This window comes from Ruditapes philippinarum, unplaced genomic scaffold, assembly GCF_026571515.1.
Source record: "Ruditapes philippinarum isolate M1 unplaced genomic scaffold, ASM2657151v2 ctg57_1_1_1_1, whole genome shotgun sequence".
In the NCBI taxonomy this organism is placed as follows: domain Eukaryota; kingdom Metazoa; phylum Mollusca; class Bivalvia; order Venerida; family Veneridae; genus Ruditapes; species Ruditapes philippinarum.
Window position 1 is genome coordinate 154,658 of NW_026855294.1, and position 14,539 is coordinate 169,196.

At 32.7% G+C, this 14,539-nt stretch overlaps 1 protein-coding gene across 2 annotated transcripts in view; it reads left to right on the top strand.

Annotated features, from left to right (window-relative positions):
• Positions 1-1,683: 1,683 nt before the first annotated feature.
• The window catches only part of LOC132742795 (epithelial splicing regulatory protein 1-like), a 32,698-nt gene continuing 19,842 nt past the window's right edge, over positions 1,684-14,539 (top strand). Inside the window, exons 1-3 of one of the 2 annotated variants that reach the window (XM_060731273.1) lie at positions 1,684-2,147; positions 4,383-4,526; positions 7,928-8,153. In XM_060731273.1, the coding sequence (XP_060587256.1) occupies positions 1,995-2,147; positions 4,383-4,526; positions 7,928-8,153 (523 nt within the window). In that variant the 5' untranslated portion in view covers positions 1,684-1,994. The remainder of the gene's footprint in view (positions 2,148-4,382; positions 4,527-7,927; positions 8,154-14,539) is intronic. The other variant, XM_060731274.1, reaches the window with a different exon arrangement.

Sequence of the window (14,539 nt, forward strand, 5' to 3'; positions counted from 1 at the left end):
ATATCCCTTTAACTTATAATGAACTGTTCCAAATTGAAAGCAAGACAAATCCATTACGCAAATTAAGGAGGTTAAGGGTTAAATTGCAATTTATGAATGGCGAAAGGTCAACATGTCCCTTTTGTTACAGCATATTCCCAGAGATTTTGTATAAAGAATGGTTGTAAATCCATTAAACTGTCCCTCGATACCACTGTACCAGTTGCAAAATAGACAGATTTACACCAACCGCTTGGCATTTAGATAATTCTTTTCTGGATTAACATGCACGTTTAGTTGCAAATTATTCTAAATTTATAGTGTTCATTAGGTTTTGCCTTACGACGTAAAAGGTGATGATTCCTCTAAATGGAATGGTTTATAGATTGAAATAACGTTGTTTTCATATTTAAAGTTGCAACATTGCTGGATTTTTACTCTCAAATGAGGATTTTTTTATTCCGGCTAATTGTTTTACTGAATAATGAATATATATACTGTAAATAACAAGTAGCAGAAAGTCAAATGTTTAACCGGAAAAAAATATATAACGGAAATTTATTGTATCGTCAGTGATTCGCGATCACCGGTGTATTAAAGTTGTCGGGTAAATTTATTGGACAAGTGCATCCATTATAAGATATATTCACGGTTTATTTACTAAATTTGATATGTCTACAAGAGCCCATATACAGTGACCAATTCTGTTGACTTATTTACTCTAATACTTCCCTCGGTGTGTAAAACTGGTCTATTTGAAAGATTTACTGCTTGTTCAAATAACCTTTATCAACATTAATCCAAGTGCTTCGATTTTATGTTATATGAATGAAACATTAAACATATATTGACATAACGGTTTATTTTCCATATCATGCTCGAGATAGGCAGTGGAATTTAGGGGGAAGAACTTTGGGGCTGAAAAAAATGACATAAAAGTTGTAAAAAAAAACAACAAAAAAACATAAATATTACATAATAATATTTTTCAGCATTTTCAAATATTAATATAATTATTATGATAATTTCCAGATGATTGAACGTTAAGTAATTTGGTCCACCCGGGAACATAAAACAATTATTTATTGATGTATATTATTTGATCTACTGTTCTATACTGTATACATAAAGACAGTAATCCGCCGTGTATTTACAATATATGTGCATATTGACTAGGCAGATCTTTGTTTAATCACACTTGTGCGTGATAACTAAAAGCATTGTTAGCAATGGCTTTTTGAGTCGAGCTATCTACTTCTCAGTAATGCATGCTTAATCTGCTATGATCTTTAAACTACTTCCATACAGTGAGTAAATTACGTTGACATTTTCCACTTCGTCGTAAAATCTGCAATTATGGAAATTTTCCTTCAGAAATATAGCAATTGAATGTCCGCCAGCATTATTGTATAAATATATATCAGCCTTTGGTAACACGTTGTTTTCTATTACATGAAACTCCATTTTATTTCTGTCCTGTGCAATAGACATTAATTTGTAACAGCTTGGCGCCATTTTCAGCTTCCGGTAACTACTGTTCATGCGCACGCATTTTCTTGTTTTTCTATTAGGGGTACACTGATGTATTTTTAGATATAGATATAGCTGGATATTTTAATAATATTTTGATACAGCGATTAAACTTTTTTGTTTTATTTACGACATCCTGTATTTATATTTTTTATCACTTCAAGCATCAATCAACAAATGGACAGATATAAGCGATTAAATAACTTCCAGCAGTAAAATTATTGTTCGTTTCACCTGAGCGCATTTACCTGTAAAATAGCCTTAATTGGATCCCCTGTGGCGATCCTCTGTATTCATCGCCACGTTTTTAAGCACGGACCAATAAGAATGTGTGTCTTATTTTGACGGTAAAAGGCTGGGATATCTTTCACATGGTGTAAAGTGTACACAACATTTCCTTTATTACTTTTAACGGACGAACATTATTTTTACATTGTTTACATGTATTTTCATGGAGAAAAGTGACTGACAAAAGTGAAATAAACATGAAAATTAGTGAAATTAACAATATGACCAACTCTTCTTATTTGGTTGTTTTATTTTGTGCGTCTGCTGGAAAAAATGGTGAAGAACTCGGTGTTGACGAAGAGCAAATAGTATTATTTACATATTTATTATATGATTTACCTAATAACAAGGTATGTACACATTTTATTTCCGGTTTTCAGTTTTAACGCACTATATACATGTGTTTTTTAATATTCAAGTGTTTTTTTCAAGTGTTATGTTTATCATTTAATCATGTACGTCGCTTTAATGTTTTTAGATTGATTATACCAAATTACGGCTGAAGTATTTTCTATTTCAATGGCAGTTTCGGTCTGTTAAAGTTAATTTGTCCCTACCCTTTTAAATTTAGTTGTAATTTCACACAAATTCACTGAGGTAGAAACCAAAAATATGCTACTCGTGGGTAGATTTAAAGGCTGTTTACATAAAATCCGCTTATTTTATCTCGGAATTTGGGATCATGTTTTATCAGTGGGATTTGTACAATTATTAGGCATTTCAAGTCTGTCATTTTGATAAGTTTACACGTTTTTATACAGTTCTAGTGGCGGTAGCTTGAAATTTTAGACGTGATAATTTGTTGACTTTGTATTGAATCGATTCAGAAATGATTACACTGTATCAAATTTAATTTTAGGCCATACTTTGCCGTAAACTAGTTTTGATCAAGGTGTTTAATATAACATAACGTGCAACGTACACTTTAATTAATCATGAACCCACACACGGCATACAAACAAATGAAAATGTTGGTTTATTATTTTCTAGATATAAATTTCATTTTCAGTGCATGTTTATTAAAATTTGATGCTAACGGTTTATTTAGCAGCGCTATATTGTTATTTTGTGGTTGTTATTTGTTATCATCGTTTTTGTTGCATTTATATTACATGGAAATTATGATGACAATTTATATTTTTTATAAACCTTTTCTCTACATTTGCAATATATCATATCTGTACGTATGCAGTGCAAAAATTTAATCAATATCGAATCAAATCAGCAACTTAATTTATGAGATTGTTTTCAAACATTATTTTAAATTTTAATTAGAATCGAATCTGCATATTCTCTTAAAAGTTCTTCAAACGATACCGGATTCCTGCAATAAAACGACAATCATTTTTACTGGCATTAAATTTTTTAACTTTTTTTTTGTTCGATTTCCGACCGCTATTATCATTTTAATCGCAGTGTCTAACAAGTTACATTTATAACAGGCTTTCATCAAACCAGAACACATTTGCATATCGGCATGAAATTTTAAACACCAACTACATTTTACACTTCTCCAAATCGAATTGCCTATTCGGAAAACATTTGACAGTTAATCATAAATTTTCAACGCAATGTACGAAAAATCTGTCGGGAAGCCACCGAACCATGTTTGAATACATAATGCGTTTTAAATGTAAAGAATGTATGCCCCAAAGCTGTCACACATTCTAATATTTTTGCTACAATATTATGATGGTGTTGACCGTTCATCCATGTATTGTAATGTGATAATTTCACTTCATCCGCTATATCTGTATTGAAAGAACAACAGGGCATCTTTACAAAGCTTTTTGTGTAAAATGTCACAAATTTCACGTCGTACTTTTTGCCCTATTCAAAATGTCTTAAGCGTAGCAATGAAAAAGAGGCCAAAAATTAATCCCTCTTGCTTTTTGTACTGAAATATTGACACCGGAAGAGACAAAAAAACCTATCGTTTTGTGAATCAATTACCTGTCATTTATTATGTCATTGAATTAAGTCAAGTGACTTAAATAGAGCTATGCTCTTTCTAAATGATTCACCACGACTCATTCGAAAGTTTGGCGGAAAAGACCGAAAAGTTCCGACTAAATATGATTTATGTGAGCAGAAAACATAGAACCTTCGTTTTGTACAGGAGAAATCGCTGTACAATTTGATATGTATATTTGTAAATGAGTTAACCCTTAACCTGCTGGGACCGAAAGTGATTGGCCTTTGCCACCAGTATAAAGCCAGGCCAGCCTGTGTCATCCGTGCGATCTGATGAAGCTCTTACTGTTGGTCGCCTATTTTCTATATTTTGATTTTTGAATTCCTTGATTTTCAAATGAGCTGTTCCATATTGAAATGAGGACAAGTTTCCATTCCAATCCATCAGGATAAGGGCTAATATAACGCTCAGTATTTAAACAATTAGAGAATTACTACATATGAATAAGCATAGGTACGAGCCTTCCTTCCAACTTCTAGACTCTGCATATGACACAAAATATACATGCAATAAGGCTTATATGCATTATAGAAAATAACGATACATTGTATTGGAATAATTGCTATTTAATGCTATTTTATCAAGCTTGTTTTTTTTTTCTTGCTCTCAGGTCGTAGCAGTACAACAACATTACTGCCGACCGACGCCAAATGAGCTGTCGGAAACCGTCATCACAGAGGACTGTAAACAAGAAACGGGTCTGGATGAAGATATCATTAAAAATGCTCAATCACTCGACCATGTTTTAGATGAGGTACGTGCACACTTTGTAAATATCATAAGTAGATAAATGCATGGCACACCGCCCTTGGTTAGTGGTTATAATGTAGTTTGGTTGTTTTTGTAGTGTATGAAATAACGAATGTGATTAATAATTGCATTAAGTGTGCCAACAGACCATGTCGTCAGTGTCGTATATATGGATTGCGGTGTTTAATGGTAGATTTGGGGGAAATGAGTGCATTTTAATAACGAAAATATAAGACCGTGCATATTTTATTCAAAGCCTATAAACATTCATTTATTGCATAATGCTTTAATGCCTCCAACATAATAGAAAATACTAAACCATCTTTTGATGTCTTCTTCAATATAAAAACAATGTAAATAGCAAATTGGTTGTGTATCACATTTGATACATGTGCAGATTTATAGAAAATTTTGTTATGCACAATTTGAATACAAAATCTAAATCTTGTAAAAAATTAATAATGAGCACGGCCACTTGCTGGAAGCTGGTAGAAAATAATGATCCACGTCTGGTTAAACAGCAGACCATACTGTACCTACTCTCTACCTGCCGGCACCATCAAAGCAACAGCTTTTAATAATAAGTCTGAGAATACAATGGCTTATATCAATTGGAAAATCTTCCCCCAAAATTATGCCTAAAAGCTTCTTAAACCCACTTTATTCCAATAAATATTGAACTGTTTAATTAAAATATCTCAAAGCGTTAGAGTAATTAACGGGGGAAAAACGAGCGTGGCGGCTCTTCAAACATCCAGCATCCCAGTGTTCCTATCACCTGTTGCACGATTATTGACTTTATAAAGATTTCCGATGTACCGTTAGCTTTTATATTACACCGTTTGCCGAAAGCTGTCGCTCGTGGGCTAAATACCGCGGAGGAATAAGAGAATTTATATGTAGATGATGGCAGAGCAAACGAGATATTGTCCATACAAAACAAAGGGAAAATATGTTGCAGTGGTAACACATGTATTTTACAAGTAGAGATATGAGGTTTCAAACAGTATTTCGTTGTTGAGTTTTTTTAGTCAATACCGTATATGAACAATGCTGGGCAACATTTGGTTTAGTCTCGTCTGCTATTTAGTTAACTGTGAGGAGAACAGATTAGCATATTTTAAGTTGGTGAAAATATACTTTGAGGCAAACGCTGCATTTATTAATTTTTGTCACGTGACATTTGGCCTTTACTTCTCTTGACTTTATGGTAATCTGCATAAAGGCATTCTACTTGTCAAAGATTGGGCCTTGTTGGCTAAAAAGGGACGTTTGCCATAAAATAATTTGCTAAAGAAGAGAAAATCGGAAGTAGTAGTTTTCTTATCTTTAATAATCAAAATGGCCTATTTAATATACTTTCCACAGACTTAATGATCTGCAAATACATGTATATATACCTAAGTTATAAACTAAAATGTATATTCGAATACTTCATAATATGTTTTTATAAGCAACTTATTATTAATTGAATTTTCCCATTTCTTTAACTAATCTACGCTGATCTCATAATTTGCTAAATAAACATTTGCGACTCGGTGAAAGGGACTTCAAAGCACGGTTTGAGCCTAATAAATATCTAATCCCGAAAAGTAACACATCACGGAAAGTAGTTAAGCCGAAATAAAAATTTATGATTGATGTATACTTTTCGCTTATTTGCTCAGAATGCCAGAGAGAAAAGAAAATTCTACTAATCGCCTCAGACATTATGACGATTTGTAAAATTGTTGACTTTTTTCCTTAAATTGATGTATTGTCAAATTGTTAATCATGTTAAAAGTGCGATTCGTTGTATCAGTGGACTTTTTTTTGTATAAACTTTGTCTTAAGTAGATTTGGCTGTATAATTAATGCGACTTTTAGGGTTTTTTTATACGCATATATTAATGTATATACTTATCTTAAAGTCATTCGTAATGTGTCAGATATTGCTGTCTTTTTTTTATAAATGATAAATACTGAATGCATATAAGGAAATTGTATGTGTTTTATTTTAAATGGGACGTTAATTTTTCATAAAATAAGGGGGGGGGGGACATTGCCCAATCGCCTGTACACATTGACAGTTAAAAAAAGAAACTAGTTTTAAGACTTAATTAAATAAACGTTTTGTCATTAACGTCAGATTGTCGATGTTAATTGAAGGCGCGCATCTGACAAGACAGTGTACCTCTGTATTTGCATCTATTAAATGTATTCAGTTGATCAAATGCTGTTGAAACATAGCTTCCTTTTCTTAAACTTGCATTTAGTCCAAAAATAGAAAAGTTTATGTTAAAATCGTGAACTCGGTTCATCGTTTGTTCCTTTTTCCCCCTTCTTTTGTCAGACAGTTTTAACTTTTGAATACATCTGTTTATAATACACCATTGTCCATGTTTAGTGAAATTTACAAGAGCAGTAGATAAAGAAACCCTTAAATAACGCTACAAAACTTTTACACATGTCTTTATCTGTTGTATATAGGAAAGGCTAATCATGGACATTTTTCTTGCACCCGGCGTTTCCCAAAACAAAACCGCAATTAAATAGATTAACAAGACTCTTTAAAAACTCCCGTCCCGGTGTTTTTCCCTCGACAGTCATGACCGTATTCAATTGGTATCTTAAAAGTCCAATAAATGTATCAATTTTCTTGAATAGTGACGTACGTTATCATTTACGTTAATTTTGGTAACCGTTACGGCGTTATATTGACTGGACGCCACGACTATATATGCACCGTGTATACAATATTGTTGAAATTTTAATGCATGAGTGTTGGTTTCGGAAAGTACGGTCTCCGAGATACCACGAATTTACGTGGATCGATCCTCACGCACGTTGCATGACACGTTGTAATTTTTGTTGTATTGTTAAGTTATGTTCAGTTACGATTATTTTATTTCCCCTTCAAGCTTAAATCATACAAAATCCCCACACAATTGTTTTTCTTATTCAGGTGAATTCCTTCAGTAAGACAACTAAAACTGGAAATATAAAGTTTCCTGTTAGGTTTGATTCGTTAATGTACATTTGTAATTTGTTCACTACAAGATTTTCAGTTTTTAGTACACATTTGTACTGGCAAATAATAATGGTTACATGCGACTTTTTTATGTTTATTTTATTACATTGTTTTAAATACTAAAGGCACGGTATATAATATAACATTTTCTGCCTACATTTTGATATGTTTTGTTTGTCTTCACTTCTTTGCACTCCATCTTTTTCACCTTTATGGGTACATATCCGGCAGAGTCTTTGGGAGTCTTTCATGTAAGGAAGCTATCCAGGTACCTGACAATACTTCAGTGGCTCTGCTCAGGTGTGCGTTCTTAAAAGTATATTTATATAATTATTCATTTTACATGGCTTAAGAAAAAACTCGTACTGTAAATAAAAACATTTCTTCCTTTGCAGTTCGACAGATTCCTTGTCTCAAAAGGTGTTCACCCCGACCATGGCGGAAAATCGTTTTGTCTCGCTACCGACGGACCAAATCATATACGACAAGCGTTACACCCTGAATGTGGAAATAAAAACATTACCTTACCACAATACTTGTTCTCATATTATGACGTCAGAAAAGAATTTGTGAAAATGTACAAAGCTGAAAACATTACGAACATCAAAAGTATGTTAGATTGTATCCTTTGTTGTCATTTGAAAAAAAAATATAGAAAAGTGTTTGGAATGACCTTTTTGTGAAGGTCATAAAGTGCTAAAAATAGAATTCATTCTTTGAGAAAAGGGGGCATTGGTCCTTTTCTTCTATGGAAACATTGGTGAGTATGAATTGTAGATAAGTGGTGATGGGTCACTTTTAATCGCTAGTGCAAATTATTTGATGATTCAACATCCAATGAACATGTCCAATTCCTTCATAGACCTCATATTATCTGTAGAGTAAAGGATTCTAATACCGAAAGCTGATTGGTCAACTCTTTGCTATCCAAGAACAAGCTTGACTTCTCCACTTCAGCTTTTATCCCCTCATTAAAATTCTTTTCTTTTGAAAAGAGATGCGAGAAGGTCTCAGTTTATGCATGCATTGGAATACTAAATACATGTACTTCAATGCGTATGAACTAAAAATGTGTGTGTCATTCGGTTTGAGTCAAAGTCTGCGAGGAATAGGGTCATTGAAACATGTTAAATCTTGCACGATTTTATCTGACTCAGATATATACTTTTGTAAGTAAGCTTTATTTAGTTTTAAATGTCATAATTACTCCATTCAAAAGACAATGGTTCAGCGTTATCTCCCGTTCTAGGGTCGTCTTTATTTTCGCTTTTTACCATTGTTTGAAAATGTTCGGAATCATTCAACAAAAATGCAAATTTGCTACTAAAGACTTGTTTAGTCATACTTATAATACTTTTACTTATTATAATTTGGTCAATATTTTTATTGTCATTTCAAAAGCACAAAGACTTTTTATGCTTTGAAATTAACATTCCAAAATTATCGAGTAGTTAGGTAAACGCTCTTGTTCTTTCAGTTGGTTTCTTTCTTTTCTCTTTTCTATAAATAATGCTTTACCAGCAGAGAAAAGTATTTGCGAGTTTTAATTACATGATTAACTTAAGATAACACCGGCCGAGTGGATTGTTTTGGTATGTTGTTCTTTGACACTGCCAATAGGTCGCGTTTTTCATACAATGCTAAACAAAAACAAGAGATAGTCTTTAAGATTAAGCTTTACAAAAGACACGAAGAGAGAAAAAAGTTGAGCAAAAACAAAAGAATGCTTTTTAAAAGGCGTAGCGAAACCTAGCGAAATGACAAAAAAATCTTTTAAATATAATAGGCATTTTACTATGATATTTTCTACTTGATTGCTTGACATAAAAGATTGCGTGAGAGAGCATAACTTATAACAATTGTTCGTGTGCAAAAAATACGGGTGTTTGCATTCCATTAGGGGGAAGAGTTAAGGTAGTTTTGAGCAAGTTTTCTAGATGGTTGACTCGTATGATTGTTCTAGTGTTGTGATACCCTAGTAACTAAGAGTTACAATACATAAGCATGGAGGCATTTCATTTACGTTTACACCGTCAATAAAAATCGAAAACAACAACAACAACAAAGTGACTGAAAGAAAAGAAAGCAAAAAAAAAACCTAACAAAACATACGAAATGACTTCACTCTACGAAAAAAATTATGGTGTACCGTATGGTCCAATACAAATCGACTGTTCAAAAACAATCAAAACATGCATATTTGACATAATTTAGCATTGTTTGGCATAAATCGTTACTTGGGTTTGTTTTCTAAAATGCTGAAACTCTGAAGCTTTTGAAATATTTAAAAGAAACTTCCTTCAAATGTGTACTGCAGAATACATTTTTTTCGTACTTAAAGTTCTTTTGGTGAAATTAAAACTAAATGATTCTTTTTTGAATAAGGACAAGATTGAAAATGCAGTCGCTTTTCGACAACTGTTTCAATGATCGCTCTTAAAATAATTACGTATCTAAAATATGATAAAGATAAGTAAAATTAAGTCATTCAAAAACTGTACATATTTAGCTGTTCGTTATCTTGTATTTAAGCACTTATTTTTCTGACCGTGGGCATGCGCAACTTTGGTGACCCAACACTTGTAATATTCATTTCATTGCAGTTTACCCCCAAAAGACGGGTATCTCGGCGTGAAATTAGATTAATGTATACAAGTAGCGTGTCACAAGCAAATGTATGAAGATGTTTTAAGCAGTTAATTCCATGTTTGTTTAGTGGGGATTAAGGAGAAAACATTTTCTTTTAAATGAATATGGCGGCTTTTCATTGCGGACAGTATTACGGGGATTAAAATTTTCTACGGTCCCTCAAAGGCGCATTGAATATCAATTTGTCCAGAAAGTTGTATATACAAAAAGTTAACAAAAACGCACATTTTATATAGATCAGTGCATTAAGGTTTATTATAGATAAGTACATAAAGCCATGTGCTCTTTCATCGCTTTGAAATTATTTTTAAATAGTTAAATTTAACTCATTGCACTTTCTTTATAGTCCTAGTGTTCATTTAGTCTTGAATCGTGACTTCCGGTTTAAGAAAAGCGGTTTATTTTTGACATCATTTAATAATGAATTCTGTATAAAAGTTTGTTTTAGTTAACTTTTAAAAACAGACAGGAAATGACAATGTTGTGCATTCGCTTTTATTGTAGACATATGTACTTGAAATAACGTATTTTTTTCTGACGTATTTACACGATTTAGTCTGCATTCGTTGGACTTAATTACAAAATACTATTTCTTCGTAACTTGCTAAAGAAATGTTAGTGCACAGTTATTGCAACCGTTCGTCCGACTGTATGTCTGTATTTTATGCATTAATCGAATTTGGCATTTAAGACGCTTTTATCGAATTTCAATTATATTTGGCATGAACAATCATCACATGACTTACTCGCTCATTGTCCTAATTTCCGATGATGTTTTTTGCTTGAGCAATAGTCTTCCTGAAAGTGTAAATTGAAGAATGTTGAAAGGGGTATTTGAATTACTTGGTGCAGCCTCTTGTTCTTCTTTGTGGTATCCTGATAAGAAAGATTGCAGATTCAATTTTTCTTTTCAAACACCGGCAATCTAAGTATGTGTCTTCCACATAAAAGGACGGCCTTGTTTGAAATATACAAATTAGAATCTAAACTATCCAGACAAAGATTTGTATTTGTTTATCTTGACCAAAAATGTCACATAAGTTCACAAAGACTGCTGACGCATAAATTTAACCCTCGACAATACCTGAGCCAGAAATTAAACCGTACGTTTTTATCTTTTTTGTCAACGGTAGCGAGTAATTCTGGCATCCGAAGGCCGGTGGGTATCAAAAGTTTATCTACAAATGCTTATAAATGCGATTATAAACAGTTCCGTCAATACAGTTCGTGGTTTCCATTATATAAGATAGATCAGATGGGTATATAGTATAGTGTTTTGTGCAGAGGTTTTTTTCCAGCACAGTTTAAGGAGGTGCTTTAAGTGGGATAAAAAGGGTTCTTAAGATAAAAATGTATAAGTCTCTTTTTTAATTGAATATCGCTATATTGCTCTTCATTTAAGATCTTCTGAGGTTAAAATGAAATCTGCACAACTTTCTGTTAAAGATTTTGCGTTTTAACGCAATGTTTTAAGTTTAAATTCCCATTCTAGGGTTAACCCTGTCCACTGTTGTCGGACCCATTTATTGAATATATAAGCAAAGATAATTCAATAAAAATATTTAATCACCCAATTTAGGTAACATAGTTATCTTAAATCTGAAAACAGCCTTTTTTAATGTGTGTTTTTTTTACGTATTTGAACCACATACTGGTATCCACTGATACAATTTTATTTAACGCTTCATTAACATTTACTTAAACATATGAAACTTTAATGGAGTCTGAGGTTGCTATATATTTCATATTGATTGATTGGTGAAACGGGTATATGTTACCAGGGAAATAGATTACTCTGTAATATAATTATGTTATACCCTAGCGTTACTTTACTGGTAAACTGTATAATATTGACTACCTGAAAATGTGTGGTTGTTAGGTAGAGTTAATTTTATAAATAAACGCCACATAAGGGCGCAACAATGTATTGATTTTTGTCGAAAAAGTAAGGAGAAATATTTAAACCAAAATAGTGACTCATTCGACCATACAGTTGTAAAAAGGCCTTGCTCTAATTTTGGCAATTCTACCCCAAATTTGCAATTTGATAACTCTGTTATCACCAAAAAGTTCAGTCCTTCGAGCAGAAACTATTTTCCGTTTGACTTCTGAAGTGATACAGTAGCCAAAAAATTGAAATGCACCAAAGTTCTACCCACAGTTACACGTTACATGTACATATATTTTGTGAGAGCAAATGATTGTTCATGTATGTAATTTGCCGTGCTTCTTCTGTTTATTGACACGGGTCGACAATAATGTGGCTTAATTAGCTATTTTACCTTTGCTGGTCTGTTCATTTTATTATGTTTAACATATAGAAGTCTACTTATAAAAAAATATAAAAAGATGACCAAAAAATACTAAGAGACGAATGACTGTTAAGATCTTACTCGTGATACGGACATGTATTAATTTGCAAATATTGACCAATTCATTATCGATATTTCCGCAGTCCGAAGAGATAGCGCTTTATTATTTTTGGTGAAACTTTTAATGTCATTTTGAAAGTCTTATCTTTCGCGTTTAATTACATTTTACCTAAAGCATATTTTTATACATCGTTAGATTTTACGATGGTAAATTAACATTTTAGCCGCAGGCTTTGTTTTAATATGTTTCGTTTGGTAAAACAGTATACATTGTATTTGCTCGCGGTTACTACTTCTTACTTTGTGCATGGATGAGTATAAATCTCGTAGCTTTTAATGGATAAACTATAAACTTGTTGTTTTTTTCTCGAGTTCTCTGCCCCTTTTTTACCCCCAGGCATATTCTTGTTGCTTTGACTTAGATTGATTCATGTGCGATATGACCAGTATATTACATTTTCCTTTTAACTTATGCATAAAGAGGCTCAATAAGGGGGTGAAAGGTGATCAAATACAAATATATATATGTGTGTGTATGAACGTATTACCAAGTTAAATTAATCAAACATTAATATTATATTTAATTTCAGTCATACGTGCTTATAAGAATATCGTGTCAAGCACGTTTATCTTCAGTTCTGTACCATATGGTCCTTAGACTGGTAATAAATTTTGTCCGACAATAGCATCTTTATTTATTTCATACGGTTAGAATATACATATATATAATTTCGCCCTATGTTTCCAGTTCGAGCAACAAAAGAACAAATGGCCTTGGTATGAAGGTGAACACATGGACCGCATTTGTTTCAACCATTTACTTGATCATTTGCTTGATCTTTTGCTTCTTTTTGTCGTTTTGTTTTCCTTGTCCAATATTTGTTTCTCCACAAGCTTGTTTCTCCACAAGCTTCCAGCTGGGTCTATTTTTAACTTTGGTAATGTCTCGATAGCGGACTTTAATGATATCAAATTGACTCCATTTTCCCCTACATCATTCCAGTGTAGTTTGGATGCTGGTGTTTGTTTTGTCCCCGCAATAGTTTACCTGCCAAGCACTCTATCTTATTTGTACATACTTCTTCCTGTTTAAAAGGTCCCCTGTATAAACAAGTAATGCTCATAGCAATTGCATGGATATTGCTATTGAAAAATCTAAATGCAATCAAAATATTTTGAATCATGCTGCAAAATGTCATTTTCAAAATATATGTGGCTTCACAAGGTACATGTTCTTCCAAATTGTGAACATCTTCGTATGATACAATTTCTTTGCTACCCATTGTAAATTTCTGTTCTAGGGCTAGTCGCCGTATGGTAGATTTCATTTTCTTCTCGATCAGTGTAACATAGAGGTTTACAGACGGTGTCTAGCATTATTTTAGCTGCATCGTTGGAATTACTAATTGCATCATTTTTGATGCGATTATGTTAAATAATGATGAATAATTGATACATGTATCACTTTCACATTTATTACCGTAGCATGCAGGTTTTTTATTTCCTCTTTTAGGTCATGCCCACATATTGTCGTCTGCTAAATAGATAGTTCATTAATGGCTCAACAGTATGGATGTCGACTGATTTATTATTGCTCGGTTCTAAAATTGCTCGGCATAAAAATGTCTTGATACGATCATAATACCTTCATATGTGTCATATAAAGGGCGTCGGAAAGAAATGAATGGCCAATTTTAAATATTCTCCTACGTGAAGAATACATATTTGAGGACTAATTACCAAAAATATGACGGAAAACAGTTGACTTATATGATGCTGCAGCTATTATTAAACAGAAATGACAGATGATGTTAGGAAATGACTTTTCTTAAATTTCACGTTAGAACAAAACCGGAGCTAGATTGTATTTTATTAATCTTTAAGTGCCGTTAGTGTATGACTAGAATAAAATTGAATAATAATGCGACAAATGTATGCAACTTTGTGTGACATTATTAATTCTCGGGACTCATTGGGCTCTTTTAG